Source organism: Dysidea avara, chromosome 2 (genome assembly GCF_963678975.1).
Source record: "Dysidea avara chromosome 2, odDysAvar1.4, whole genome shotgun sequence".
Classification (NCBI taxonomy): domain Eukaryota; kingdom Metazoa; phylum Porifera; class Demospongiae; order Dictyoceratida; family Dysideidae; genus Dysidea; species Dysidea avara.
The window spans coordinates 38963063-38988954 of NC_089273.1; the positions used below are offsets into that span (position 1 = coordinate 38963063).

General features: G+C 38.5%; 3 protein-coding genes across 13 annotated transcripts in view; 1 reads left to right on the plus strand and 2 right to left on the minus strand.

Moving 5' to 3' along the window:
- LOC136247287 (uncharacterized) overlaps positions 1-25892 on the plus strand; it is a 178425-nt gene that overhangs the window by 63219 nt on the left and 89314 nt on the right. For both annotated transcript variants that reach the window (XM_066038905.1, XM_066038906.1), the window contains exons 3-4: positions 13626-13892; positions 13976-14233. In XM_066038905.1, the coding sequence (XP_065894977.1) occupies positions 13626-13892; positions 13976-14233 (525 nt within the window). The remainder of the gene's footprint in view (positions 1-13625; positions 13893-13975; positions 14234-25892) is intronic.
- Positions 3066-4995, minus strand: LOC136247286 (uncharacterized). Its single transcript, XM_066038904.1, has 6 exons — positions 4786-4995; positions 4495-4695; positions 4217-4447; positions 3927-4155; positions 3829-3870; positions 3066-3420 (listed from the first exon to the last, which is right to left on the minus strand). Exons 1-6 carry the CDS (start codon positions 4993-4995, stop codon positions 3113-3115), a joined length of 1221 nt encoding a protein of 406 aa, XP_065894976.1. The 3' UTR covers positions 3066-3112.
- On the minus strand, positions 5011-8805 carry LOC136247285 (uncharacterized). Of its 10 annotated transcripts, none has more exons than XM_066038899.1 (15): positions 8517-8805; positions 8287-8457; positions 8175-8228; positions 8001-8126; positions 7717-7944; positions 7607-7660; positions 7433-7558; positions 7148-7375; positions 6864-7091; positions 6753-6806; positions 6583-6705; positions 6399-6527; positions 5460-6350; positions 5349-5396; positions 5011-5291 (listed from the first exon to the last, which is right to left on the minus strand). In XM_066038899.1, the coding sequence occupies exons 1-15, from the start codon at positions 8578-8580 to the stop codon at positions 5011-5013; spliced, it is 2805 nt and encodes a 934-aa protein (XP_065894971.1). In that variant the 5' UTR covers positions 8581-8805. The 10 variants fall into 10 exon arrangements, with proteins under 10 accessions (XP_065894971.1, XP_065894970.1, XP_065894972.1 ...); XM_066038898.1 differs by having other exon boundaries at positions 7433-7660; positions 7717-7842; positions 7891-7944; positions 8517-8804; XM_066038900.1 differs by having other exon boundaries at positions 7148-7270; positions 7322-7375; positions 7433-7660; positions 8517-8804.

A 25892-nucleotide genomic window follows, 5' to 3' on the forward strand; every position in this document is an offset into this window, starting at 1 on the left:
AGTTCAATTGCAAACAGAAAACCCTATAGAGAGTTTAGCTAGAAACAAGTCACCATGTAGAGAGATCAGCTAGAAACAAGTCACCCTATAGAGAGATCAGCTAGAAGAAGTTACTTTGTACATACAAAGAAACCATCACATAAAGAGTTCAGCTGCAAACAAATCATCCTGTAGAAAGTTCAGCTACGGATCACCCTGTAGAGAGACCAGCTAGAAGAAATCACCTTGTAGAGAGTTTCAGCTACAAAGAAAACACCATGTAGAGAGTTCAGCTATGAACAAATCATCTGTAGAGAGTTCAGCCAGAAACAAGTTCACCCTGTAGAGAGATCAGCTAGAAACAAGTTACCCCATAGAGAGAGCAGTTATAAAGAAACCATCCTGTAGAGAGTTCAATTACAAACAGATAACCCTATAGAGAGTTTCTTTTCTGCAAGAACTTTTTAGCACCAAGTAAAGCCACTACCATCTCTCCTACAAGAGCATTTCGCAAGAGATGTGATATTAACTTGAGTACAACCAATATGTGGTGCATGTTTGTGAACATTTTTGTATAGTGTTAGTACATTTTGTGTGTTCTTGTGCTTGTATATGATGTAAGCATGTGTTTGTATGTAGTAAAATAAAAATAATAGGACGATGTTTGTGATCTCTTTCATAACCCTTAACAAAGCATCTAGCTCTACGAGTGGCAAACCAAGTTGGTAGGTCATCGTCATGGCACTATGGCAGTAGGTTTTATCAAGAGTACATAATATATATATTTAGGGAGAGTGTCTAACGCTGTATTGCCCCTTCAAAACGCACTGCGTAAAAATCTTACGCAATAGCCATCACCACCAAAAGGTGCTAATTTACATAAGGTTTCCTTCAGCCGATATAAGCGCACAACATGTTCATAAAACGCTTATTGTACGCATAGAATGCGCGTTATGCAGACGCGATTTTATTTTCCAGTGTGCGTAAGGATGTGGCGGACGATGGAAAATGCTGCCATATTATCTGCTATCTTCGATGAAGAAGCCGAAGAGCTTAATAGTGACGAGGCAAACGATTTTCATGAACCAGACTCTCTCACGAAAGGTAGAAGAGTAAAGAGTGCTACTTGTAAGAAGCTTGACCTTTCTAAGAACACTACGGCTGGTGAAGATTTCGAACGCGGCAGTGATGGTAATCCAGAGCCTATGCCAGAGCCAACCGGTACAAAACCTGTTAAATCAAAGCGGGCCATTTCTAATAAGATAGCGAAGCAAGCTACAAAAAACCCAGTGAGCGTGGATGAGGGAAGCGATGACGATGTTGCTCAAAATGTGGAACGAAGCAATTCACGTGGGAGAAGAAAGCGGGCTGTTTCTCGCCAGAAATCGCAATCTACGAACACTACGGATTGTCCAGCTGGTGTAGAAAGCAGCAATGATGTTCCACCAGAACCAACCGGCAGAGCGAAACGTGGGAGAAAAAAAGGATCGGTCCAACCTCGCAAGAAGGTAAAATCGTCCACTAGCACTGATGCTGGAGCTGACAATGAAGGAAGAAGTAATGCTGCTTCTTCACGATCAAAGGCCAGAGGTGGAAAAACCAAAAAAACCGTGACACAGGATGGTGAAGAGAGTGGAGACGACTGTCAGGACAGTTCTGCCCTAACTTGCGGAAAAGCCAAGAAATCAGTGTCTCGTAAGATGTTAGGAAAGACAGAGAAACACCGAATCATGCAGTACGTTGGAAGTTTGAATCCAACGGGAGTTGCAGTAATGGCAATAGCTGCAGTGGTTCGTTCTTTGCCTGACTGTGAAGCTCACTTGAAAGAAGTTTGTTCCAACATAGTGCCATCTTCAACTGCTTTCTATGTTAAGCATTTACAGGAAATGTACCAAACATTTTACAATGAGTGCTCAACGATAAAAGATAGATATTTACACTTTCAACTGAAGTGGCATAACCATTGTGGTATTTTCCTCCTCAATTGCAACCAGGAACTGACTACCATGGGATTACACCCTTCAGATCCTTTGGCTGAAAAGGTTGTGGCAGTGCGAGCACAGTGGAGCAGAATTTGTGCTGAGAATTCAATTTCACTGAAGGAAAAGAAAAAATTTGTGATGCTATATTCATCTGCTGTCTTCAACCATCTCTTACAGCAGTGTCACGGAGTTTTGCAGAAGGAACAGGAAACAGCAGAAATTTCTGAAGATGGAAAGGACACCTATTTACGTTTTGGAGGAGCTGCTCTGGCAACCATGCTACACTTGCGTTATGACAAGATGAGAGCTGATAATTTAGAAGATCAAAAGAGAAGACAGATTTCAGAAGAAATAACAATTCTGCAACGAATCAATTCATACACTAAAGAACATATTCCTGACTACCTGAAGTATAGGGACAATGGACATATGTACTTCCCTTGTCCTGAGATGCTGCCATTCCTAACAGCTGTCGATTTAACCACCCGAGAAAATGTAAACGAATCTGGTTTTAAAGAACATGGATCTGAGCTTTTGCACATTGTCACTACTTCTCTTCAAGAAGCAAACCACATCAAATCTCTCTTTGTGGAGCTTCTTTTAGCCAAGGTACCTGAATTTGATGATTTGAGTCAAGTCTCCATCCAGAGCGTGTACTGTGAATTTGTACGCAAGTTGAGCAACACTAGAATTAATGAGTTTATCAATTCTTTCAAGCAAACAACTGCTGCTTCCAAAGGGATGGCAACATTAGCAGGGCAGAACCTAAGGGATAGCTTATTGAGTCACCACATAAATCTCAAGACTCACATGAAACAATAAACTATATTTGTAAGAGTTTGCTAAAATGTATGTGAGGTGTGTAAATAACAATCAATTGCAATGATTTTAAGATCTTGTGACTAAAGATTCAGTGCATGCCGGTATGTTACACAGTGGAACCTGTTTTAATGGCCACTTCTTTTAAATACCTCAAATTTCATGACTCGAAAATTTATGAACTGATTCACCTGTCTTAAAGCATCCACCTGTTCACTGAGGACAAGAGATTTTGTCGCAAAAGTGGCTGGCTTAGACAGGTTCAACTGTAAATGTTTACCATGATTATTTTGGAAAATTTAATGTAGGATAGATAATCAACAGCAATAAAATTATTTACTCTTTTTGTTATATTGTTTCTTTTCCAGAGTGCATTCACTTAGTTGAAGGGTGGCATCTCGGTACCCTACTGAGCTATGGTGGGCGGTCACACAGTGTTTAATCAAGTGGGCAGCTCGAGTATTGGCATAGTTGGTAGCACTCAGCTTGCCACCAGCGGTGTGTTTGAATTGACTAAAAAGTGTTTCCACTGCACTGCCCGAGAGTCTCACTGGACTGATAAAGTGGTCTGGGTATTTTTCAAGAAAATTAACTGCAAAGCTCTTGAATCCATATATGCAAACACGTAGGAGGTCCCATGCTACAAAAAAAAAAACAAAAAAAAAACAACACAATGTAATATGATATGATGTATGCATCACCCAAACAGACATACATGCCCATGTATAGTGGAATCGCTCTTGAAGGATCCTTAGTCCATTGAGCATTCAACCCCTCTATATAAAGCACAGCTTTTGAGTTCCCAATAGACTGCTGATAATACAGTTCAGTTTTTTGTAGAAAGCTGTCTTATCTTATTAAGCCTTAAAATCAAATAACCATATGGTAACAGTGAATTCTCATCTAAGTTTGTTGACCTTAAGGGGTGCATTATATAGAGGTTACACTGTACCTCAACATACCAACACTTAACAATACAAGTCACACTTCATACATGTAACACCACACAGTATTCTACAACAAATACATTATTTAAAAGCTTACGTACTTTGCCAGCTCAGAAACCTAGGATCTTGTAACTTCATTGGTCCTATGAAATACAAATACCATCAGCAGGTAATTCATAAAATCTCTCTATTATTTTACCCTTTGTAGACAGATTCTTGTGCCATGTGGTGAAATAGGAGTAACCATCTTCAATGGATTTTAGCACTGGAGACTGCAAACTGACTATCTTCTTGTGGCTCAAATATCCATTCTCAAAGAGCTTGTTGCAAGCCTCAAGATACTTCAGACACAGTTCAACACTGACCGAATCAGATGGGGCTGGGTCTTGTTTGCAGTACTTGTATAGTTCTGAAAGAACTAGCTCTTGCTGCAAGCAAATAAATCCTTGATTTACTAACAGTGTAGCACAAATAAAATTTTACTCTAACCTGCATTATCTTTGCAGGCAACACATTCAATTTTGTCCAGGAGTCACGAAGGACAAAAGCCTCTCGCAACTTAGGAACCAGCCTTGCTACTCCACTTTCCCTCCTTTGGCATTCCCTCGCATACAAATCAGTAATAGCCTTCCAGCCGAACTGTTGACCATCAATAGTATACCGAAAGCCTTTAGTGCCACCACTTTGAGACGAGAATAAGGCATTAATCATGTTCTTCAGCTGCATTACAAAAAAATTACATTGATTAACTTTGTGAACATGTGTACCTGGTGGCTAGGGCATATCAGCCAATGAATTTTGTTGGGTGGATCATATTGATTGATAAAGTATGGTTTAATCACAAAAGGATCCAATCCAGAATGGTCGTTATTGTTTGCCCCAGTAAAGTGGCCATGAGATGCCTTAAGAGCTGCCAAATTTGCAGAAGATCCGTCGCAAATTAATAAGCTAGTTCTCAGATCATATACCTGCAAGTACACGAGTAAATATTCTTGAAAAAAAAAACAGTGGCAAAAAATTGTCATACTATACTGCTAGATTAATAACAAAATACAAACCTGAAACAGTTGAATTGTCTCTAAAATGCAGGCTAAAACAAACTTCGATGACATGCTTTCAGAACAACTGTAGTAAGGCCCCACTATGTCAAAACCAGAGGTCAAATCCCTCCACAGGAACTGAAGCATGTGGGTAGTTTGCTGGACATGTTGATCTGGAGAAAGGGATTGAAACACGTCTTGTAAGCTAGCTTGGTCCCGTTCAGTCATTGCTAGTCCAATTATTCATTGACTTCGGGAGTTCCAAATTAAGCCACTAACTACCTTGACCTCATCAAATATAAGTGTGCCATCTGACTGTGGGGTTAGTTTTCCTTCTTTCTTACACTTTGCCACCGATGCCGCATACATTTCAACTTGCTTTGCAATGCTTTCTGCAGCAGCACCAGCCTCATGTAAGAAAGCACCAGTATAGGCTTGAAGAGTTGATCGTGATGGCAATTGTAAGATATTGAAACTCTTCAATGCCTCGTAGGCAGCTGGGCTTCTGACAAACACAGCAAGAGCTGCACAAATGAAAAAAAGAAATTAAGCTAGTAACTAATTATTTTGCATATATTTACCTATCCTGATGGTGATAGTACTCCACTGATTTTGCTTTTTCCCATTGCCTAAAAATACACAAAAAGGTAAATGACTTATAATTATTGCAGTGGTAAATTTCAGCTACTTACGATTCAGCCTTTGATCTTTAAAGAATTCTGCTTTTGGATTTCTTTTATCGTCATTCCAAATACTGCGACCAGTTGGCATCTCTTTCAGTACTTCATCGAGCTCAGTAGCAGCTTCACTCTCTATGGTCTGCATGATTTGATTGACTTCATCACTCTGGTCATCTTCAAGTACAACTTCATTGTTAGCTTCTGCAATTGCCACTTTATCTCGTGAGCGTTCTCGCTGTGTGGCTTGCTTTCGTTTAGCCACACTCTTAGGGGATAAGTACTTGAGTTTAAAGCTGGATGATGGCAGCAGTCGCTTAGCACGTTTAGCTGGACTGACATCAGATCTCTTCCGTTGGTGTTCTAGGTTAGTATTGAGTCTCTTGCATCCTCGGCACAACACTGCACTTTTGCTACGATCTTTCAACAGGGCTTGCACTGGAAGTTTATGCCACAACGAACAGTTTTTGGAGTCGACTCGTTTAAAGGGGTGTTCCCACAAACGACAACTTTCCAGATGGTATCTGATAACAGCAAAGAAATATTCATGGTAATGCTGCACATTGAGCCCTGGACAAAATTTGTATCCATTCTTCTCCGATATCACCCCGCAAGCATCTAAGAATTCCTTAGCAGTAGAAATAGTGCCATTGTTAATAGTGGTAAACAAAACTTGTGTTTCGTATTTGTAGGATGCTTCCATTCGATACAAAAGGACCCTAGCAACTGAAATGTGCCCAGCTGGTGGTACATCAAATGTAGTTTTCTGAATTACTTCCAGGATAGGCCTACTCGAGGCACTATCCGAGCACTTTCTGGGTATGAAACACAAATCCTCATAGTGTGATTCACCCTGGGATATGTAGCTTGTAAGGCTACTAGATGACTGGGTAGCTGTAATTCGTTCTAAATTGTTGTAACATCAGCAAAAGACAAGGTTGGCTCGTGGCATACCTGGCTCAATTACATCATCTCTGGATATCTCACTGTGACCTTCCATCACCTTCAAAGGCAAATCTCCAGCAACACTCACTATACTGCAGCTTGTAGGAATACATGATGACTGCACAGTTGCTCCACTCCCTTATGGGGAAAGATACAAAATTTCAAGTTAACAGTAGGCTACATAAGTACGCACCTAGAACTGTCTGGCCTTCTCTGAGGGCAGTGCGCACTAAAAAGGGATTGAAGGCGGGGAAACTTGCTGCATTACAGCTTGTGTGACTGCCAGGCAGCTGTACACAAGCAGCTCCACTCCCTTCTGAGTGATGTTATAGTTATTAAGTCCCAAACTGGCCTGCTGCATACCTGGCAATACTCCACTCTGTCTTAACACACCACCTGGTTGCATCACCACTCCTCCTTCAGAGTAAACAAACGTGACATTGATTCAATCACTTCAAGTAGACTTTGACATACCTGGCAGTGTTGCAGCATCCATTTGGCCTTCTCTGTGCACTGCAATGGAATTGAAGGAGGGGAAACTTGCTGCATTACAACTCGTGTGACTGCCAGGCAGCTGTATACAAGCAGCTCCACTTCCTTCTGAATGATGTTTGTAGTTATTAAGTCTCAAACCAGCCTGCTGAATACCTGGCAATGCTCCACTCTGTCTTATCACACCACCTGGTTGCATCACCACTCCTCCTTCAGAGTAACAAACGTGAAATTGATTCAATCACTTCAAGTAGACTTTGACATACCTGGCAGTGTTGCAGCATCCATTTGGCCTTCTCTGTGCACTGCAAAGGGATTGAAGGAGAAGAAACTTGCTGCATTACAGCTTGTGTGACTGCCAGGCAACTGTATACAAGCAGCTCCACTTCCTTCTGAATAATTTTTGTAGTTATTAAGTCTCAAACCAGCCTGCTGCATACCTGGCAATACTCCACTCTGTCTTAACACACCACCTGGTTGCATCACCACTCCTCCTTCAGAGTAAACAAACGTGACATTGATTCAATCACTTCAAGTAGACTTTGACATACCTGGCAGTGTTGCAGCATCCATTTGGCCTTCTCTGTGCACTGCAATGGAATTGAAGGAGGGGAAACTTGCTGCATTACAGCTCGTGTGACTGCCAGGCAGCTGTATACAAGCAGCTCCACTTCCTTCTGAATGATGTTTGTAGTTATTAAGTCTCAAACCAGCCTGCTGAATACCTGGCAATGCTCCACTCTGTCTTATCACACCACCTGGTTGCATCACCACTCCTCCTTCAGAGTAACAAACGTGAAATTGATTCAATCACTTCAAGTAGACTTTGACATACCTGGCAGTGTTGCAGCATCCATTTGGCCTTCTCTGTGCACTGCAAAGGGATTGAAGGAGAAGAAACTTGCTGCATTACAGCTTGTGTGACTGCCAGGCAACTGTATACAAGCAGCTCCACTTCCTTCTGAATGATGTTTGTAGTTATTAAGTCTCAAACCAGCCTGCTGAATACCTGGCAATGCTCCACTCTGTCTTATCACACCACCTGGTTGCATCACCACTCCTCCTTCAGAGTAACAAACATGAAATTGATTCAATCACTTCAAGTAGACTTTGACATACCTGGCAGTGTTGCAGCATCCATTTGGCCTTCTCTGTGCACTGCAAAGGGATTGAAGGAGAAGAAACTTGCTGCATTACAGCTTGTGTGACTGCCAGGCAACTGTATACAAGCAGCTCCACTTCCTTCTGAATAATTTTTGTAGTTATTAAGTCTCAAACCAGCCTGCTGCATACCTGGCAATACTCCACTCTGTCTTAACACACCACCTGGTTGCATCACCACTCCTCCTTCAGAGAAAACAAATGTGAAATTGATTCATTTGCTGCAGGTAGACTTATATAATACCTGACTGTGTTGCAGTAATCGTTACAGCATCCTCGACATTATCATTCCGTTGAACCACCTCTTCCTCTCGAGTGGTAGCGATGGATCGAATGGCAGGAAGATTCCGAGGCGCTACAACGCGACTCGAGATCACTATTCCGTCTTGCAGGCGATCTGTATCACAAATGTGTGCTGAAACAAAGCGATAAAAGTGTTAAGCGTTTGTCCGTTTAAATCACGATTGCACTCACCTCCACTGGAAGCCGCCATTTTGTCACTAGTCGCAAAGCGCCTGTGACTTATAATAGGCACCATAACCAAGCGCAGTGACTAATACCAAGCACTCTAAGAGGTTGCAGGTCTTCGCTTTCACTGCCTTTGATATATCAACGCCTATCAACGCCTATCAACGAGTCTTTCGCGGCGAAGCCTTGTACTGGAGTTTACTGACGTTATACTGAGATATGTGGGAGATGATGTAACACTTTTACGCAGTGCGTTTTGATGGAGCAATGCAGCGTTGGACACTCTCCCTAAATATATATATTATGTACTCTTGGTTTTATTCATTGACAAGCACAGAATGATTGATATACTCCAATAGAACAGTCAAGCAATAAATACTCTAATAGAACAGTCAGGCAATAAAATACTGTAATAGAACAGTTATTGAACAATATAGCTGAATATTTACATCTCTGTCTGAAAACACTCCCAGATCTCAGATGCAATCTCAGAGATGCTATTTCAAGATGGTGGCATTCCCCAAGATCACCTAGAAAAGCATGCTTTGCAAATAAGTGCTTTACACACATCTTTGGTTACCCATACTGTAGCCATTATTGCTTGGCATGACCAGTAATTTCCACTGGCCCTTGTCCTAAGAAAAAATTAATAGCTACTAGAGGAATGTATGTTATATGCTCACCGCCTATCAGCAGATTTCTGTTTGGTTGCAACACCTCTACAAGGCAGAATTCATCAAACACCTCCCATGGCTTGAACTTTGGGTCTGTAAATTATATAACTGACAAAAATAGTGATATTCCCCCCCAAAAACACCTTTGCTGTAAAAAAGAGGCACGTCCAAGAAACTACAAGTATCTGTAACCCAATGTAAAACAGATTAGCTGTAGAAAAACAGTCCATGAAATTAATGGGTAACTGAAAGAGCTGATGTCTAGAGCGGCCAAGAATCAATAATGTTACTACAACTTACTATGATTACCAAAGAATACCTTGGCTGTAAACAGGTAAATAAAAGTAACTGGCAACCAAAACAGCTGATATCTGAAGTGGCCAAGAATAAAAGTTAAGTTGATACAACTTACTACAATTGTAAACTTGCAACATTGAATCCTATTCATTCAACTGTGTTCTATACATTCACCCTTGCTACATCCTAAATTAATTCTTTGTAACTCTAATTGGCTGGTAATTTGGCTGCCTTTTTTCTTTACTCTGACCATTGAAAAAGGCAGCCAAATTACCAGCCAATTAGAGTTACAAAGAATTAATTTAGGATGTAGCAAGGGTGAATGTATAGAACACAGTTGAATGATTAGGATTCAATGTTGCAAGTTTATAATAGTAGTAAGTTGTATCAACTTAACTTTTATTCTTGGCCGCTTCAGATATCAGCTGTTTTGGTTGCCAGTTACTTTTATTTACCTGTTCTACAGTCAAGGTATTATTTGGAAATCATAGTCAGTTGTAGTAACATTATTGATTCTTGGCCGCTCTAGATATCAGCTCTTTCAGTTACCCATTAATTCCATGGAGGGTATTTCTACAGCTTATCTGTTTTACATTGGGTTACAGATACTTGTAGTTTCTTGGATGCGCTTTTTTTACAGCAAAGGTGTTTTTGGGAGGGATATATAATACATATATTTATTACAGAACTCTACATGGTAGTTTCTTTGTAACTGAACACTCTACAAGGTGACTTCTTCTAGCTGATCTTATGAATTTTTTGTAGCTGAACTATCTATAAGGTAAATTCTTCTAGCTGATCTCTCTACAGGATGATTTGTTTGTAGCTGAACTATCTACAAGGTAACTTCTTCTAACTGATCTCTCTACAGGGTGATTTGTTTGCATTTGAACTCTCTACAAGGTAAATTCTTCTAGCTGATTGCCCTACAGGATCACTTGTTTCTAGCTGATCTCTCTACAGGGTGAATTGTTTGCAGCTGGTTTCTTTGTAACTCTCTACAAGATGACTTCTTCTAGATGATCTCTCTATAGGGTGATTTGGTTGTAGCTGAACTCTCTACATGATGATTTTTTTTGTAGCTGAACTCTGTACAAGGTAACTTTCTCTAGCTGATCTCTCTACAGGGTGATTCGTTTGTAGCTGAATTCTCTACAGGGTGATTTGGTTGCAGTTGAACTCTCTACATGGTGGTTTCTTTGTAACTGAACTCTCTACAAGGTGACTTCTTCTAGCTGATCTCTCTGCAGGGTGATATGTATGTAGCTGAACTCTCCACAAGGTAATTTCTTCTAGCTGATTTCTGTACAGGGTGAATTTTTGTAGCTGAACTCTCTACAAGGTATTAAACTTCTTCTAGCTGATCTCTCTACATGGTGATTTGTTTGTAGCTGAACTCTCTACAGGTGATTTGTTTACAGCTGAACACTCTGTATGATGGTTTCTTTGTAGCTGAACTCTCTAAAAGGTAACTTCTTCTAGCTGATGTCCCTACAGGGTCACTAGTTTGTAGCTGAACTCTCTACATGGTGGTTTCTTTGTAGCTGAATTCTCTAAAAGGTAACTTCTTCAAGCTGATCTCTCTACAGGGTAATTTGTTTGTAGCTGAACTCCCTACAGGTGATTTGTTTGCAGTGAACTTTCTACATGATGGCTTCTTTGTAGCTGAACTCTTTACAAGGCAACTACTTCTAGCTGATCTTTCTACAGGACAATTTGTTTGTAACTGAACTCTCTACATGGTGGTTCTTTGTAGCTGAACTTTCTACAAGGTGACTTCTTCTAGCTGAACTACAGGTATCTCTTTCCACAGTTGAATTCCCTACAAGGTAACTTCTAATTCTAAACTGATCTCTCTACAGGGTGAATTGTTTGTAGCTGAACTCTTTACAGGGTAGGCCTGAGCCTAATATGCTAAAAATTTTACCTATTATTCTTTCCAGAATTTCCCAAAAGTTTCTCTTATTATTCTTTTGTATTCTTTTATCTAGCCTATTATTCCATCACTTAGTTTCTGTAGCTACAGTCACTTAATTCTCAAGATGCTGATATAAATACTTAGGTTTAATATTAGTATTAGTATTTGTGTTACAGGTAAAGAAGGCTCAAGGAGCCTGTAAAGCCTGATCAGTACAAAAAGAATTTAACAAATTTGCAACTACATAGCAAAAACTTATATACAATAATAGTTAACTAAATAATGATCATACGATAAAGTAGACTTTGATTTTGAGTTTAAAATCAAAGTCTACTTTAATGATGCATGGATATTTACATCTCTTATTTATTATCAAAGTCTACACAAACAGGTAACATTGCTTCATTAGCCAGCAATCAACCAGTTCCCAAAAATCATTCTAACTATCAGCCATTGAAAGAGGTCCTTGATACTAGTATCGTTACTAAAGAAGTTGAACAGATCTTAGCCCCACTAGAAAAAGTCTACTTTAAATTTTGAGTTTTGACGATTAAAAAAAAATTTCTATATCCAGCCGCCAGTAAGTGTTTTCTTGTTTTTAACGCTACGTTTGATGTTAGATGGACTAATATTATTCTGTAAAGGTGATTTTCGTTGTGTAAGAAGTTTCTAAGCTGGTTTTAAGGTTACGGTATAGTCATGGGCAATCATTCAAAATTTGAATGCCTATCGATATTTTTTGAGAACCCCATAAAACCAGTCTAGCAGCATGAAAAGTTTTAAATAAAGATGAAGCTCTTCATATTTAAGGTTTTTATGTAGCTACAGTGTAGTTTGAGGCAGGTGGAACACTATAATGTGTTGTAGTAACACAGGTAAGCCAGCTCATACATCGCTCAGCTCCAGCTGTCACTACCATGTTTTTCCGCCACCAAATACAGCAAAAGCTGTAGGCTCTATTAGCATTTCTGGGGCATAGTGACGCTGTATATTAAATTTATTAGGTCCTGTGGAAGCGTTTTTGGCATGTTTCTTCCCAGTGACTCAGATACAAGCCTTCAAAGAGTTTGTTTCACTCGAAAAAACTACTAAAAGTTCAATAAAATGTCTGTACAACCATTAATGTAAAAAATCGCTTCCACAGGATCTAGATATTTTAGTTGTTTAGTCACTTGTGTTGAAATTATAAGGATTCAGTAATCTGTTAGTCTGGTTTTCGGCGGCACGTTTTTATGAAGCATTGCTCTATTGTGGATCACACACCCAAGAACAGTAGTTGTTCTACTGTAAAAACAAATGAAGACAATTAGTTGTATTGCTAACACAACACAGATGTTTAAATTATTTATCCCTGCTTAATGTAAACAAGTTTTGTAATTTGTTCCGCCCACGCATTTTAAACTATTCCATAACCTTAATAGGTGGTATTTTTGGTGGTGCATGTCACTTTTGATGCAAATCCTACTTAAACAGTACTACCATACTGTGTGCTAATAATAAGAATAATAAGATGATGAACAAAATGGCTTATAATGGCAGATTTCAGTTCTTTGAAAAGTACTTTTATCAAGTCCTTTTTACTTTATCTTTGCTAGTGGATCTAAACTTCTTCCATATTAACTTCTAAGGCTTCTTTTGAAGTTGATAAGGTGTTGTTTAGTTGAGTAGAGTATTAGGATTTTGGAAAAAAAAACATAGGCGATCTCTATTATGAACCACCACCATGGTTCATGATACTGTAATTATCTAAGAATATCAGAATCCTTAGCAATAGAGAGAAAACCACTGTATGTATTCATGCATCATTAAATTGGTTTCTATGTACACAGATAATCTCAAAGCGCTATGGTTAAAACCTAAAACACAGATTACAGTTGATAAGATTGTTTTACAGTAAAAATAAAATTTCCAGTTTAAAATGGGGGTTCGACTGAACCCCCTAGAACCCCTGGGTCTGGGACTGTCAATGCTGGTAACTGTTGTTTAACAACAGTTTCCATCAGCCATTTTTTAGGTTCCTTATTGATATTATTACAGAGTCTATCATCATGGAAACACTATTATTTTGTCAAATTAGACATGTGCTTCCAACACAATCACACCATGCTCTTTTAGCTAACCATATCTACTAAAGACCTAACCAACAAGTGTAAAAACTTGTTCTTTTAGCCAATTGATGTTATACTTCTTGCAAATCTATAGTTTTCAGTGTAATTACCTCCCTAGCTCAACCTCCTAAGATTGCAAGTCACCCTGTCTCACAAACTTTGGATCTTGCACAGTGTGCTACATTTAGTTGTTCTGCTACAACTGATGATGTGACGTATCAGTGGATAATAGCATCAGGATCATTTCCTCATAAAGTGCCTGGTATCAATGAAAAAACATTGGTGATTCCAGAAATAAGATCAACCGATCAAAATACATACACTTGTGAAGTCAGCAATGCTGACGGCAGCATTGAATCAAATCCAGCTGATCTATCTGTTACTGGTGAGTTGACTACAGTTAATCCTTATGTGAATACTGTGTGTTGTAAACGTAATGAAGTAAATCCTGGTATAAATTATGTGTAGGTCTGCCTAAGGTAAAAATTGAACCTGTCAAACTGCATTTAGAAGTGAATGACACAGCAACCTTTACTGCAACATCTGTAGGAGTAGGAAAGGAGGAGTTTACTTACCAGTGGCAATATAAAGGGAAGAATTGCCATTCACGAAATAATATTCTTACAGTCCAAAATATTACAAAAGCAGATGAAGGAACATATGTATGCATTATTGAAAATGTTTATGGAAATACAGCTAAATGCAGTGCAGAACTTGTTGTCAGTGGTAAGATACATAATTACTGTTAAGTTATAATCGTCATGTTCAATGCACTTGCTATTTAAGTTTTGGTGATAGACAATATTATGTCCCCATGTATGTGCAGATCCTACTATTAAAATGCATAGCCAGATCAATAAATTATTCCAGAGTGATTGGCATGTGTGCAATATTCATAGTTATTCACTTTTATAGTATTTTTTTTAATTGTTAATCTAAAAATAAAGTAGGGATCTATGCAATAAAAAGCAGTGAAACAAGAGATGAATAATGGTATTACAGCATAGCTCGGTGGGATAGTCCCTACTTTGGCATTGAGCAAATTTATAGCCATGTGCAAAGTAGGGACTTTCCCATTGAGCAATGCTGTAATGCAACCATTCATCTCTTGTTTGACTACTTTGTATTGCATAGATCCGTACTTCATTTTCAAATTAACGGTTTTTTAAGGTACTAGTTTGTTTAGTTTTTGTTGTAGCACAGCTAGTTACAGTGCAACTTGTAAACTATCTATTAAGTTCCTGTATTAAAGTACGTACTGTACCAAAATTAGAAGCACATAGGTCCGTAGTAGTGTGCATAGCTTACCTTTGGTCGTAGTAGCAGTGGTGCTCAGATCTATGACCACTTTCAGTACAATGGTCCGCGTTCTATTCACCCAGGCCAGAAGTTTTTCAAATGAACAGGTCCTTTCAGTTGTTTGGAGCTTAGTCTTGGCTAACAGGATGAGGTAATAAAATTTTCACTTGTGTACTATCAAATCACTCGCTGATTTCACCATCTGACACTAAATGACTGAATCAGTTTGTTTAGAGGAACAAGCCTTCGAGTATCTGTCCATCTATTAAGTAATAATCTTTTCGTTGATTGTAGTTTAGGCATTGGCAAAAGTCAAAGTGACAACTCAGCAGCCTTAATTTTTCATGTACAACACTTGAAATCATAATATATGTGCCCCGCTCTTTCAGCAGCATAAGTGCTTTCTGAAATAATTTTGTGGTGTCTCCAGAAAAGTGCTGATACGGAAAATTAACACCTCAGTATGGTTTCAATGCTTGAAGAAGAAGACAACCAACCAAATTGAAGATGAAAGGAAAGACACCTAGGTGCACAGGGCGTACACTTGTTGGAACCCTAAAGGGCGCACGCATCCCACCAGTGAGTTTGTTGTTTTGACATAAAATGGTGACCGTGCAAGCACAATGAATTATTTTTGCTGGAGGAGTCCATCTCACTAATCCTAAAACTGTATCTAAACTTCTAAATAATGCATTTGTTTCTTAGATTTAATTTTCTAATTAGTACTGTTTAAGTAGGGATTCCCCAAAAATGACAAGCGCTGCCTAAAATTCTGCCTTTAAAAATCATCCTAGAGACATTTTATACCACGAAAATCACCTTTACAGAAGAATAATATTAGTCCATCTAACATGAAATACAGCATTAAAAGCAAGAAAACACTTACCAGTGACCGGATAGAAATTTTTTTAAATCTCCAAAACTTGAAATTTCATCTCACTCACTCACTGACCCCGGTTGCAAGCCTAGAACCCAATCAAAGTAGTATTCAATCCCAGTGGTTAAGTTTTGATATACACAGCTTATTGGAGGAACCATCATGTGATGAATAACTAACCATACGAAATAAAGCCAAGCAGCAAGTTGGGAAGAGGAAACCAGTGAAAATCAACTGCACAAGTGTCTAAGTAGCTTTCCAGTTGATCAAATCTTGTCTACTGATAGATTTTCCATGATTTTACTATTTGTGACTGAATTTGACAAAACAAGGCTTCGACGCACAAAGCTTTGTTAGGAGATATGGCGATTTTAAGGAATCATTGTGTAATAACTTCCCAGTGCCTACAGCTGTGCAAACAAAATTTGCACCAACTGTTCATCTGTTCACTAGCTATCACTGAGTGGGTGTATACATTTCTGATACCCAAAATTTGCCCTGTTTTGAGCAGCTTTTTTCGAGCGGGTAGTAATATCACAGATGGCAGTACTAAGGGTGGGAGGGTGGGGGTGGACGGTGATCTTATTATACGGGTATAAAATGGAGTAAGAAGACGATTGGAGTCCAGAGGCCAAGTTTGGGCTCTCCATGGCCCTCCATGGCCCTCAAATTACTCCAAATTGACTGAGAACACTATTGGCGAGCTCTCTGTGAAGTCCCAGCTCACTACACACCATTATCACAAAGCCATGGCCATTTAATGGTGCCAATCTCACACTCGTGGCTTTGACAGGGTCGGAAGAAAGCTGCTACAGAAACCAGACTTGCCAGTGCTGAAGGAAGTACAGTGTGAAATATGATAGTATATTAGACCAGCAATCCATTTCTGGTAAAATCGTAAGTTTGATTTTGTGTGTGTGGAAGCCTTGTTATATGAAATCCGGTCACATTTGAAGAATGCAATTACTGCAAATTCTTTTCAATAGCTCTTAATTTGTGTTGTACCTCCTCTATATGCAATGAGTGCTTAGTTGCATGTGCAGTTAAATAAATAACTTTTCTAGGATTCTCTAACATCAATTAATTGATTAATTAATTAATGTATTCATTATAGCTCCACAGCATATATATACCCACAATTAAGGGTAAAATTACAAAATATATGTAATAGTTATGTCACAAGCATGAGTGCATATACCAGGCAAAGCGAAAGTGCCTATGGTATAACTAAAAATTATGCACCATGTGGGTCGATCACCTACACATGAGGGAAGCTGTTGGCATGTTTCACTTATATTAGGCATGTATCTAGAGTAGGGACCATAGCACATCGATAAAAAAAGTACTCAATCAAGCTGGAGTTAGTGCACAATATTAAATATACAGTAAAACAATAAGAAGTGTTATATCTCTACTGTGCTCAAGATACCATAATGGAAATGTACAGTAGGGATACAACACTTCTTTTTGTTTTACTATGATTTAATATCATGCACTACTCCAGCTTGTTTCAGTAATAGTATCAAAATAACAGATGCATTGTAGGTTTCCAACTCAAAATAGGAAGGTCCTTCCTTTTGTTGTTTTCTTGAGATTTTCACACAGACTGACCTTTAAGATAAAGCAAACAAGTGATAATTTATTACTGGGTTGCTTGTAACATTGGGTATCAGCACAAGTTTAACACACAAGAACGTACAAAAAGTGGTGACGTGACCAAAAATACCACAATAGTTACATTGGACAGCCAATTTGTACTTTGGAGTGATCTAAGTAACAAATAGTGAATTTTTACCTTAATAATGACATCTACATTATGTAGTTCTATAGCACATCCTGTATAGCTGTAATGGGATTGTTGGACATGTAACTGCATGATATATAGAAAGCAATTGACAGTTTAGCACTTGTTTGCTTACGTATCTTAAAGTCAGTTTGTGTGATAATCATCAGAAACAATGAAAATCGTTGAGGAATCATCTTATTTTGCAGTGGAAATCCTATATGAAGGAATTTTTGGTCATGTGACCACTTTTTGGATATTTACATACATAAGTTAACAATATGCTGATATTGAATGCTGTAAACAATCCAATAACAAATGAGCACTTGTTTGCTAGACCTGAGCCTAATATGCTCAAAATTTTACTTATTATTCTTTCCAGAATTTCCCAAAATTTTCCCCTATTATTCTTTTTTTATTCTTTTATCTAGCCTATTATTCCATAATAATGCTCACTTAGTTTCTGTAGCTGTAGTCACTTAATTCTCAAGATGCTGATATAATTAGTTTGTCTAAATTAATGAAGCATTCCACCTTACACATAATTATTATAGCCATTCCAACAGATTTAAAATAGCTATTGGTAGTATAACAAAAGAGTTTTCAATTATCAGTGTATTAAAGCTGGAGCTGTAACTACATGCTAAGTTTAGTGGATAATGATATCAATATGTTTGTTGAAAGATTTTAAGAAGATACACTGGTATAAGATGTAAAAGTTTCAGAATTGCAGATAATCGTGCAGTTAAATCCCTAATGCTGTCTGCAGATTCTTAACACGAAATGATCTGACTGCTCTATTGCAGTATTTTATTGGTAATTATTGGTAATACTGTGCAGACCTCTATTAGAGTATAGTGCACAGGTCACAACATACATACAAGTATACAAATTAAATAATTGCTAGTTTTTGTTTGAACTGATCAATATCATTAGAGTCAATCACATTTTGGGGTAGATCATTCCAGATTTTGATTGCCGAAGGGAAAAAGGAGTACATATAAGAATCAATCCGTGTCATTGGTTGCATAAATCTCATATTATGACCTCTGGTACTATGTACAGTGGATATGGATGTCAGAAACGGATTTACTGGGATGTCAACAAGGTGGTTAATTATTTTAAACATCATTATGGCTTTCAGTTCATCTCTGCATAGTGCAAGTGTAGGCCAATTAAGGTCTGTAAGCATTTGCGTGACACTAGCGTAACGGGAGTAGTTGCTGGTCACAAATCTAGCTGCTTGTCGTTGTGTTCTCTCAATCATATCAATATCCCTCTTAGTATGAGGTGCCCAGACAACAGCTGCATACTCTATAATTGGCTTAACCATTGCTTTGTACAACCTGTCCTTAATTGTTGGTGTACAATTGTGGAGGTTACGCTGAAGAAAACCTTTAGTTCTGTTAGCCTTGGAAGTTATTTGTTTTATGTGTTCTGACCAGGATAGATTTTGGCTTATTGTTACACCCAAGTATTTGGCATGGTTGACTTCCTTGATTGGTTTATTTTGAACATTATACTGAGCTAGTATTGTGTGTTTCTTGTTAGCTATCCTAAGAAATTCGCATTTTTGTGGGTTAAACACCATTTTCCAATTGTCTGCCCATTTTCCCAGTACATCTAAATCCTTCTGCAACTGATTGCAGTCCTGTTCTGTGCGAATGGTGGCATAAAGTAATACATCGTCAGCGTATAACTTGATTTTGGATGATATGTTATTTGGTAAACCATTTATGAAACAGAGAAACAAAAGTGGAGCAAGGACAGTACCTTGAGGAACACCAGAGGTAACTGCTGTTAAGTGGCTCTGTTGACCTTCAACCACCACACACTGAGATCTCTGCAGTACAAAGTCTTTAATCCAGTCAAGTAAATTACCTCGGATACCGTAATGGTGGAGCTTATGGAACAGGTGTTGATGGGACACTTTGTCGAATGCCTTTGAAAAATCTAGTAGTACAACATCGGTTTGATCATTGTTATTTAAACTTTCGGCAAAGTCATTGATTGTCAATAGTAGCTGAGTTTCACATGAGCGACCTTGTCTAAACCCATGTTGTTGATCACACAGAAGATTATATTTAGCAAAATGGGAGTAAATATGTGAATACACGATGTGCTCTAACAGTTTTGAACAGATACATGTTAATGAAACAGGCCTATAATTGCTAGGAAGAGAACGATCACCCTTTTTAAAGAGTGGTACAATATTTGCCCTTTTCCAATCTAAAGGTAGTGAACATTGTTGTAATGAGGCTTGAAAAATGAAGGCTAAGGAGGGAGAAATAATTTCTCTAGTTTCTTTCAGTAGACGGGCTGGTATTCCATCAGGTCCACAAGCTTTATGGATATCCAAAGATTGCAGCAGCTCAGAAACACCATTAGTGTCAACTATGATAGGGTTTATGTCCGGTGCAGATTGGACATGTAACTCTGGAGGAGTCTCTGTTGTAATTGGAGTAAATACTGATGTAAAGTACTCATTGAGTGTTTGTACTTTAACTAAGCTATCATTGATTACAACATCATTAACCTTTAATGGTGCCACACCACAGTGGTCTTTCTTTTGACTCTTGATGTAAGTCCAAAGCTTTTTTGACACAGAACCATTTGAATCAACTAGCCCTTCAATATAATCATTGTAAGCTTTACGGCATTCCTGTTGAACTTTGTGTTTAAAACTATGATAAGTATCCCAGTGATGATTACAATTTGAGCGCCTGGCTAAGTTGTAAAGTCGTTGTTTTTACGAGATAAGCGCTTAATGTGAGAGGTCACCCATGGTTGCTTTGTATTAGTGGAAGAAAACTTTGATGGTACTTGAGCTAAGCACTTGAAGCACATTTGTTTGAATTGATTCCATAACACCTCCACTGGTGTGGACAAAGAGTATTTATTGCAGCGTTCTATTAGAGTATATCAATCTTTTAGAGGTTTTTCAGCTCCTTTCAGCCAGTCTCATATAATAATGCCGGCTATCTATCATTCTTAGTAGTTTAGTACTTTCTTCTAGCTAATCAAGAATAGGCACGCCCCTTAATTCCACTGATTACTCCCATGGATGTCCGATAATTCTAAAATTATACCTGCGACCATCCTATTATTCTGGAATTATTCTCACGAAATTGGTGACCTATTATTCTCACAATTATGCTGGAATATTAGGTACAGGCTTATTGTTTGCTTTATCTTAAAGGTAAATCTTTATGAAAATCTCCAGAAACAAGTTGATGTTGTGCTACTTCTAAAAACCAGGCGCCATGCAGCTAGCTAACTCATCTGGAATAACTATAGACAGTATATACTACTATGAATTAACCAACCATGTATTACTACTTTACAATATGGTAGTTTGGGTTGTGCAATAATATAAATAGCTATTTCTCGTAATTCATGAAATATTCGTAATTCATTCAATTACGTTGCTATGCACTGCTAAGGAAGCGTTTGTTAAATAAACCGCTTTTACCAACATATTACGCACAAAACTATCTTCTAAACTGTTTTATAGTGTGACTAACGTGTTTTTTCCCACAAATTCTCTCGACAAAGCCTCAAAGCTGCTCTTCATTTTCGTTCGCGTACGTAAGGAATACGCCCCCTTTCAACTCGAAGCGATAGGTTATTCCTGGCAGTGTACGAGGCCTGCACCGTTGTTTTTCAGTTGCTAAATGCCTGAAAACCTCAAGGGGAAGGTAGTCTGAGGAAAGTCACCACACCCGTATTTCAGTCCGCCGAAAAGAAACCACCTCAGAGCAAAGTTCACCTGTGCAGAAGTTTAATACAGACTTCATTTCACTTTTACTTCTTACGTAAAAGCTGCTTTCACCGTTATTAAACGATTTTGCTCACGTGGGTGCGTACGGACAAACATAGGTAAATAGGTAGACAGATAGGTACACACACACACTTTTACGGAAACAATTACAGTAAACCAGGCGCACGCCCACAGCCGGCCTTCGGCCGGCTGTGGGCGTGTGCCTGGTTTTAACAAAAATTGAAGCACCTTCCCATTTTGAGTGGAAACCCTACCTATGCACATATATTAATTTTGTGATCGGATTTGCAAAAGGTGCCTTTTTCACACACAAAGCTTGACCCATAATACCACTTAACAACAAAATTAATATTAGTGAAACTAATATGTGGCGATTTGCTATAAAATAGCAGTAGCCGAAAATTGTGACCAGGCCTAAATTTACAATACAAAGCATTGAATACAATAGATGAAATACTTGGGTTTTATTGAAGAAAAATCTGTAAAATTTTTGAAAGCCTCTTTCTTAGTGAAAGAAGGGACAAAAATTACAAACCTAGATATCATCTTATTTACCTGCTCAAGAGGAGTTGGAAATCTTTGTGCTGTTGCAGTAGACCCAAGGATGCACAAGTTATTAGCATTTGTGTACATCATATTGAAGCTATCGTACGTGATCAATTTTTTCTTCACAAATTTTGCCTTTTGTATACAGTGATTTCAGCTCTGTACCTCATCCATTGGTAAGCTACAACCATTTTTGTAAGTGCCTGTAATTTATTTTCCCTATAGCTACTTGCTGTACAAATCAATTTTCTGTTTTTGCTACATTGTAGTGCTGTAGCTAACTCTGAAACAAAAGTATTGGCATATGAAGCTGAAAGTTTGCTATAGGATAAACTTGGCTAAGTACATTATAAATATTTAATAAACAGGATTTTGAAAAAAAAAGTGCGATTGTGTCGGGTTTTGGTGTCTTTCTGGGTGTTATATAGAATTACATGTATGCTCAAGTCATTAGCATGAACAGGTGTGATTATTATACGGCCGTGCCTTAATTCACAGGAAAATCTATCCCCACCTATTTCATGTCTTAGGCCTCCTAGTTTTAAGAATATTAATTTTAATTATTTATTTATTCATTATTTATTTATGATGTAATTTTATCTACATTTCTTATTGTTCTTAGTACTTGGTTGTATAATTATCGTACTTACAGCACTCACGTACACCGCCAAATTTTCAGTGAGAGCATTTCACCAAATCAAATAGCGACCAGATCTGCATGCTTAATTACAGATTGCACAAAGGAGAAGATTAGCAAACATCTGGGAAGTGATTACAGGAGAGCCAGAGGCTTTTCCTTTCGGCTAGATGGACTGCCCTTGCCACCACACCCAACACTATGTGTTAAAGTGCTGGACAGCTGGAAATACCAGCAATCAAACAAGGCCACCAGACTCCAAGTGGCCCTCAGAGTAGGCCAGATCAATATTTGATGTTGATGGATGACCCCTCAAGCGCATCACTGAAGATCATAAAAGTGAAAAGCAAAGCCTACACCACAGCCAGAATAAGCATTTGCTGTTATTAATGCTATGTCTCTCGCCCATCATAGAAGCAAGCTTCCTAAAAACTGTTGTAGTAGTGGGGCCCCATGCCACTAATAGCTGTGAAAAAGCAAGCTCTCTCAACCTCATATACCTGTCGTTTGTTTATTCATTATTATTATTTTTATCGATTTGTTGATTAGCAAAACCCTTATAGGTAATACACTAATGTACAATTACAGTGATAATTATTAAGTAAATAAGTATGCCTAAATATCTCTATGTCAATCTCATGAAGATCAGGATAGGGTAAGGGATTCCATTCAATGGTCGTCTTGTGAGAAAAGAAATTGTAATAAATTTCTGTTCTAGATTGGTAGTAAGAAAATTTTAGTTGATGATTAGCTCTAGGCCCTGGCTAATTGTGCCAGCATAATTTAAAGCATAATAGGTGACCAAAGCATCAAGCATAATGCCAGCATAATAGAGACGATATTTGAAAATTTAATTAAAATGCTCAGTAAGCGCTTCTGAAAGAAAGCAAATAATCACTGCCAATAGTATTATTAGTGCATTTCATATTTAATATAACTTATTAAACTGTTTCTTTGTTGGTTATTTAAACGTTGCAGAAATAAGATTGAGATACTCTAATAGAGCAGTCACTTACTCTAATACAGCAGTCAGGAAAGGCTGATATATTCTAATAAAACAGTCAATTCTAGAGCATAACCTTGCTTTGAAAGCATAATTTCAAGCATAGTAGGCTTAATATTTGAGCAATGCTCATAAGCATAATAGGTAAAGTTTTGGGTATAATAGGCTGGGGCCTGATTAGCTCTAGTGTTTGGAAAGGACGGAGATGGCAAATAGTGGTGAGAAACAATAAGTAGGTTACTTACTAATTTGAATAAAAGAATTAGTGTATTGTTTTCTCTCAATCTTGTAGAGTTGTCCAATTTAACAGGTGTAGGATTGTGGTAATACTGTCGTCAAGGTCTCTTCGCCATGGGTTGTTGTGACAAACCGCACAGCTCTAAGTTGGATCATTTCAAGTTGGTTGATTGCATTTCGATGGTAAGGGTCCAAACAGTAATCAAGCATTGGTTAAACCAATCATTTATATCTACGCTCTAACGCAAAAGGGTTAAACATTCAGACATTGAAAAACACATGCTGCCTATTTCGACCCCAAAAGTCCCTGGTGACAACATCAAGACGGGCACCATCTTCTCTATTGGAAGTAGCAAATTGCAATGGCTCACCTTCAACAGGCTGGAGAGCAGGTTAAACACCAACATCACTGCATACTACACTCAAAAGACTTGTAGTTAAATCCTGACTTCATTGTGGCAGATAGATGGAAATCCGACAAGTAATGGCATGCTCCACACAAAAAGGTTTACCACAAACACATGTATGAGGCAAGTTAACAAGTTGCCATCCTAATCTTAAACACAGGGCATCACAAAACTCCCTTGCTTAAGGCAAACCCATGCTCAGCATTGGAGAGCGTTGTTAACCAGCATGACGTATTTCGCTCTGATGCAGCTTCAAAGGAACAATGCAAATGTGGAGACAGCCAATCACAAAGCAAGTCTGCCTGAACAGATAGATCACTGTGGTGAGAGACCCGTAGATCAAGCTTGCACCAGTACATTTGCTGATATACATCTAAGGAACAAGAGGTACATTTCCGTAAGAGATGGTCAACTAAAGGAGCAGCAACGTGACTTGAAGACAAAAAATGATGAGAAAAAGTGAACAGTTGGAATAATGACACCAAGCCCTCCAAGGCGAGCAGGCAGTGAAGGCAGCTCTCGTTTGGTAGAACCAAATGCTGGTCATCCAGTCATAGCAGGAAGAAAACGAAGGCTCAGGACATCATCTAGTGGAAGGAAAAGCTCAGAAGCCATAGGTACTGTCTGAACAATATATGACCAACAATGCAGAAACACATGTGTATAGGTCATATATGCTGCTTGTGGTTGGGTGATAGCAATTTCAGAAAGCTTCTCCATCTCACCCACCCATGTAGAAACCTTGTTTTGAACATAACTGTTCAGAAATTCATCAGTGCCTAATGCAGAGCCAAGATGACGCTTACCAGCATCGGTGATGACCACACCAGTGCCCCGAAACAAAGCCCTAGCCTTATGTATATGTTTATTTATTTTTTTATTTGTAATGTACAGGACTCAGAATTGAGCATATGGTATATGTAAACATGCAAGTGATTGGTTAAATAAGTAATTTTCTAAAAGTGCTTTGATTTGTCCAAGTCTGGTGATGTAAAAATATGTTCTGGGAGGATGTTCCAAAGTCGGATTGTGGAGGGAAAGAAGGAGTGTAGGCACTTGTTAGTTCTGACTGCCAGGTGTATGAATCTCACGCTGTGACCGTGGGTGGTTGCAGATGACTGTATAAGATGGTCATGTGGTACTGATATAAGATTATTGATAATTTTGTAAAACATATGTAACTTGGGCCAGTTCAGATGGTTTAGCATTAGTGTTACACTAGCTGTTAAGTTGAGGTTGCTATGCACAAACCTCGCTGAGTGATGCTAGGCCATTTCAATTCTGTTTATATCTCTAACTAGATGTGGAGACCTGTCAAGCATACTCAAGTGTAGGGCGGATGTATGTAAGTTGTGTAGCAAGCTTGCAGCTTCACAATAAGGGAAGTCTTAACCGCATTTGGAAAATATCCAAAATCAGGTCCCAGACAAATCAAGTGACCTCACCTAGAGGAGACTCCTATAGGAGCCCCCTGCTGAAGCATCATCAGCATACCACATCTGAGAGACATTAACATCGGCTAATTTCTGGATTAGAAACACAACACCTAGAGCATACATTGGCATTGCCAATGGATCTTCCTGGGTTGTGCCCTCTTGGGAAAGTAAATAGTTACCATCAATACAAAGCCTGGAATCCTCACGAATGTGTTACTCAAAATTCTAGCAAAAGATGGACAGAGGGCTGAAATATTTTTAAGAGTCGTTTGATGATTTAAGCAGTTAAAAGCATTAGTAGCATCCACTTTAAGGACTGCTTCTGTATCAGATGAATCACAAGCCTTCCTAATAGCGCAGATGGCTGCTTCACAACCAG

Bases quoted from the DNA above. Each gene is read 5' to 3' on its own strand.
- LOC136247286 (XM_066038904.1), bottom strand. From the start codon at position 4,995: ATGACTGAACGGGACCAAGCTAGCTTACAAGACGTGTTTCAATCCCTT. The intron at 4,156-4,216 runs GTTAGAGTAAAA...ATTTGCTTGCAG, and splicing joins TGCCTGCAAAGATAATGCAG to CAAGAGCTAGTTCTTTCAGA. The intron at 3,871-3,926 runs GTAAAATAATAG...TGTATTTCATAG, and splicing joins CAAGAATCTGTCTACAAAGG to GACCAATGAAGTTACAAGAT.
- LOC136247285 (XM_066038894.1), bottom strand. From the start codon at position 8,580: ATGGTGCCTATTATAAGTCACAGGCGCTTTGCGACTAGTGACAAAATG. The intron at 7,661-7,716 runs GTATGTCAAAGT...GTTACTCTGAAG, and splicing joins GGATGCTGCAACACTGCCAG to GAGGAGTGGTGATGCAACCA. The intron at 7,092-7,147 runs GTATGTCAAAGT...GTTACTCTGAAG, and splicing joins GGATGCTGCAACACTGCCAG to GAGGAGTGGTGATGCAACCA.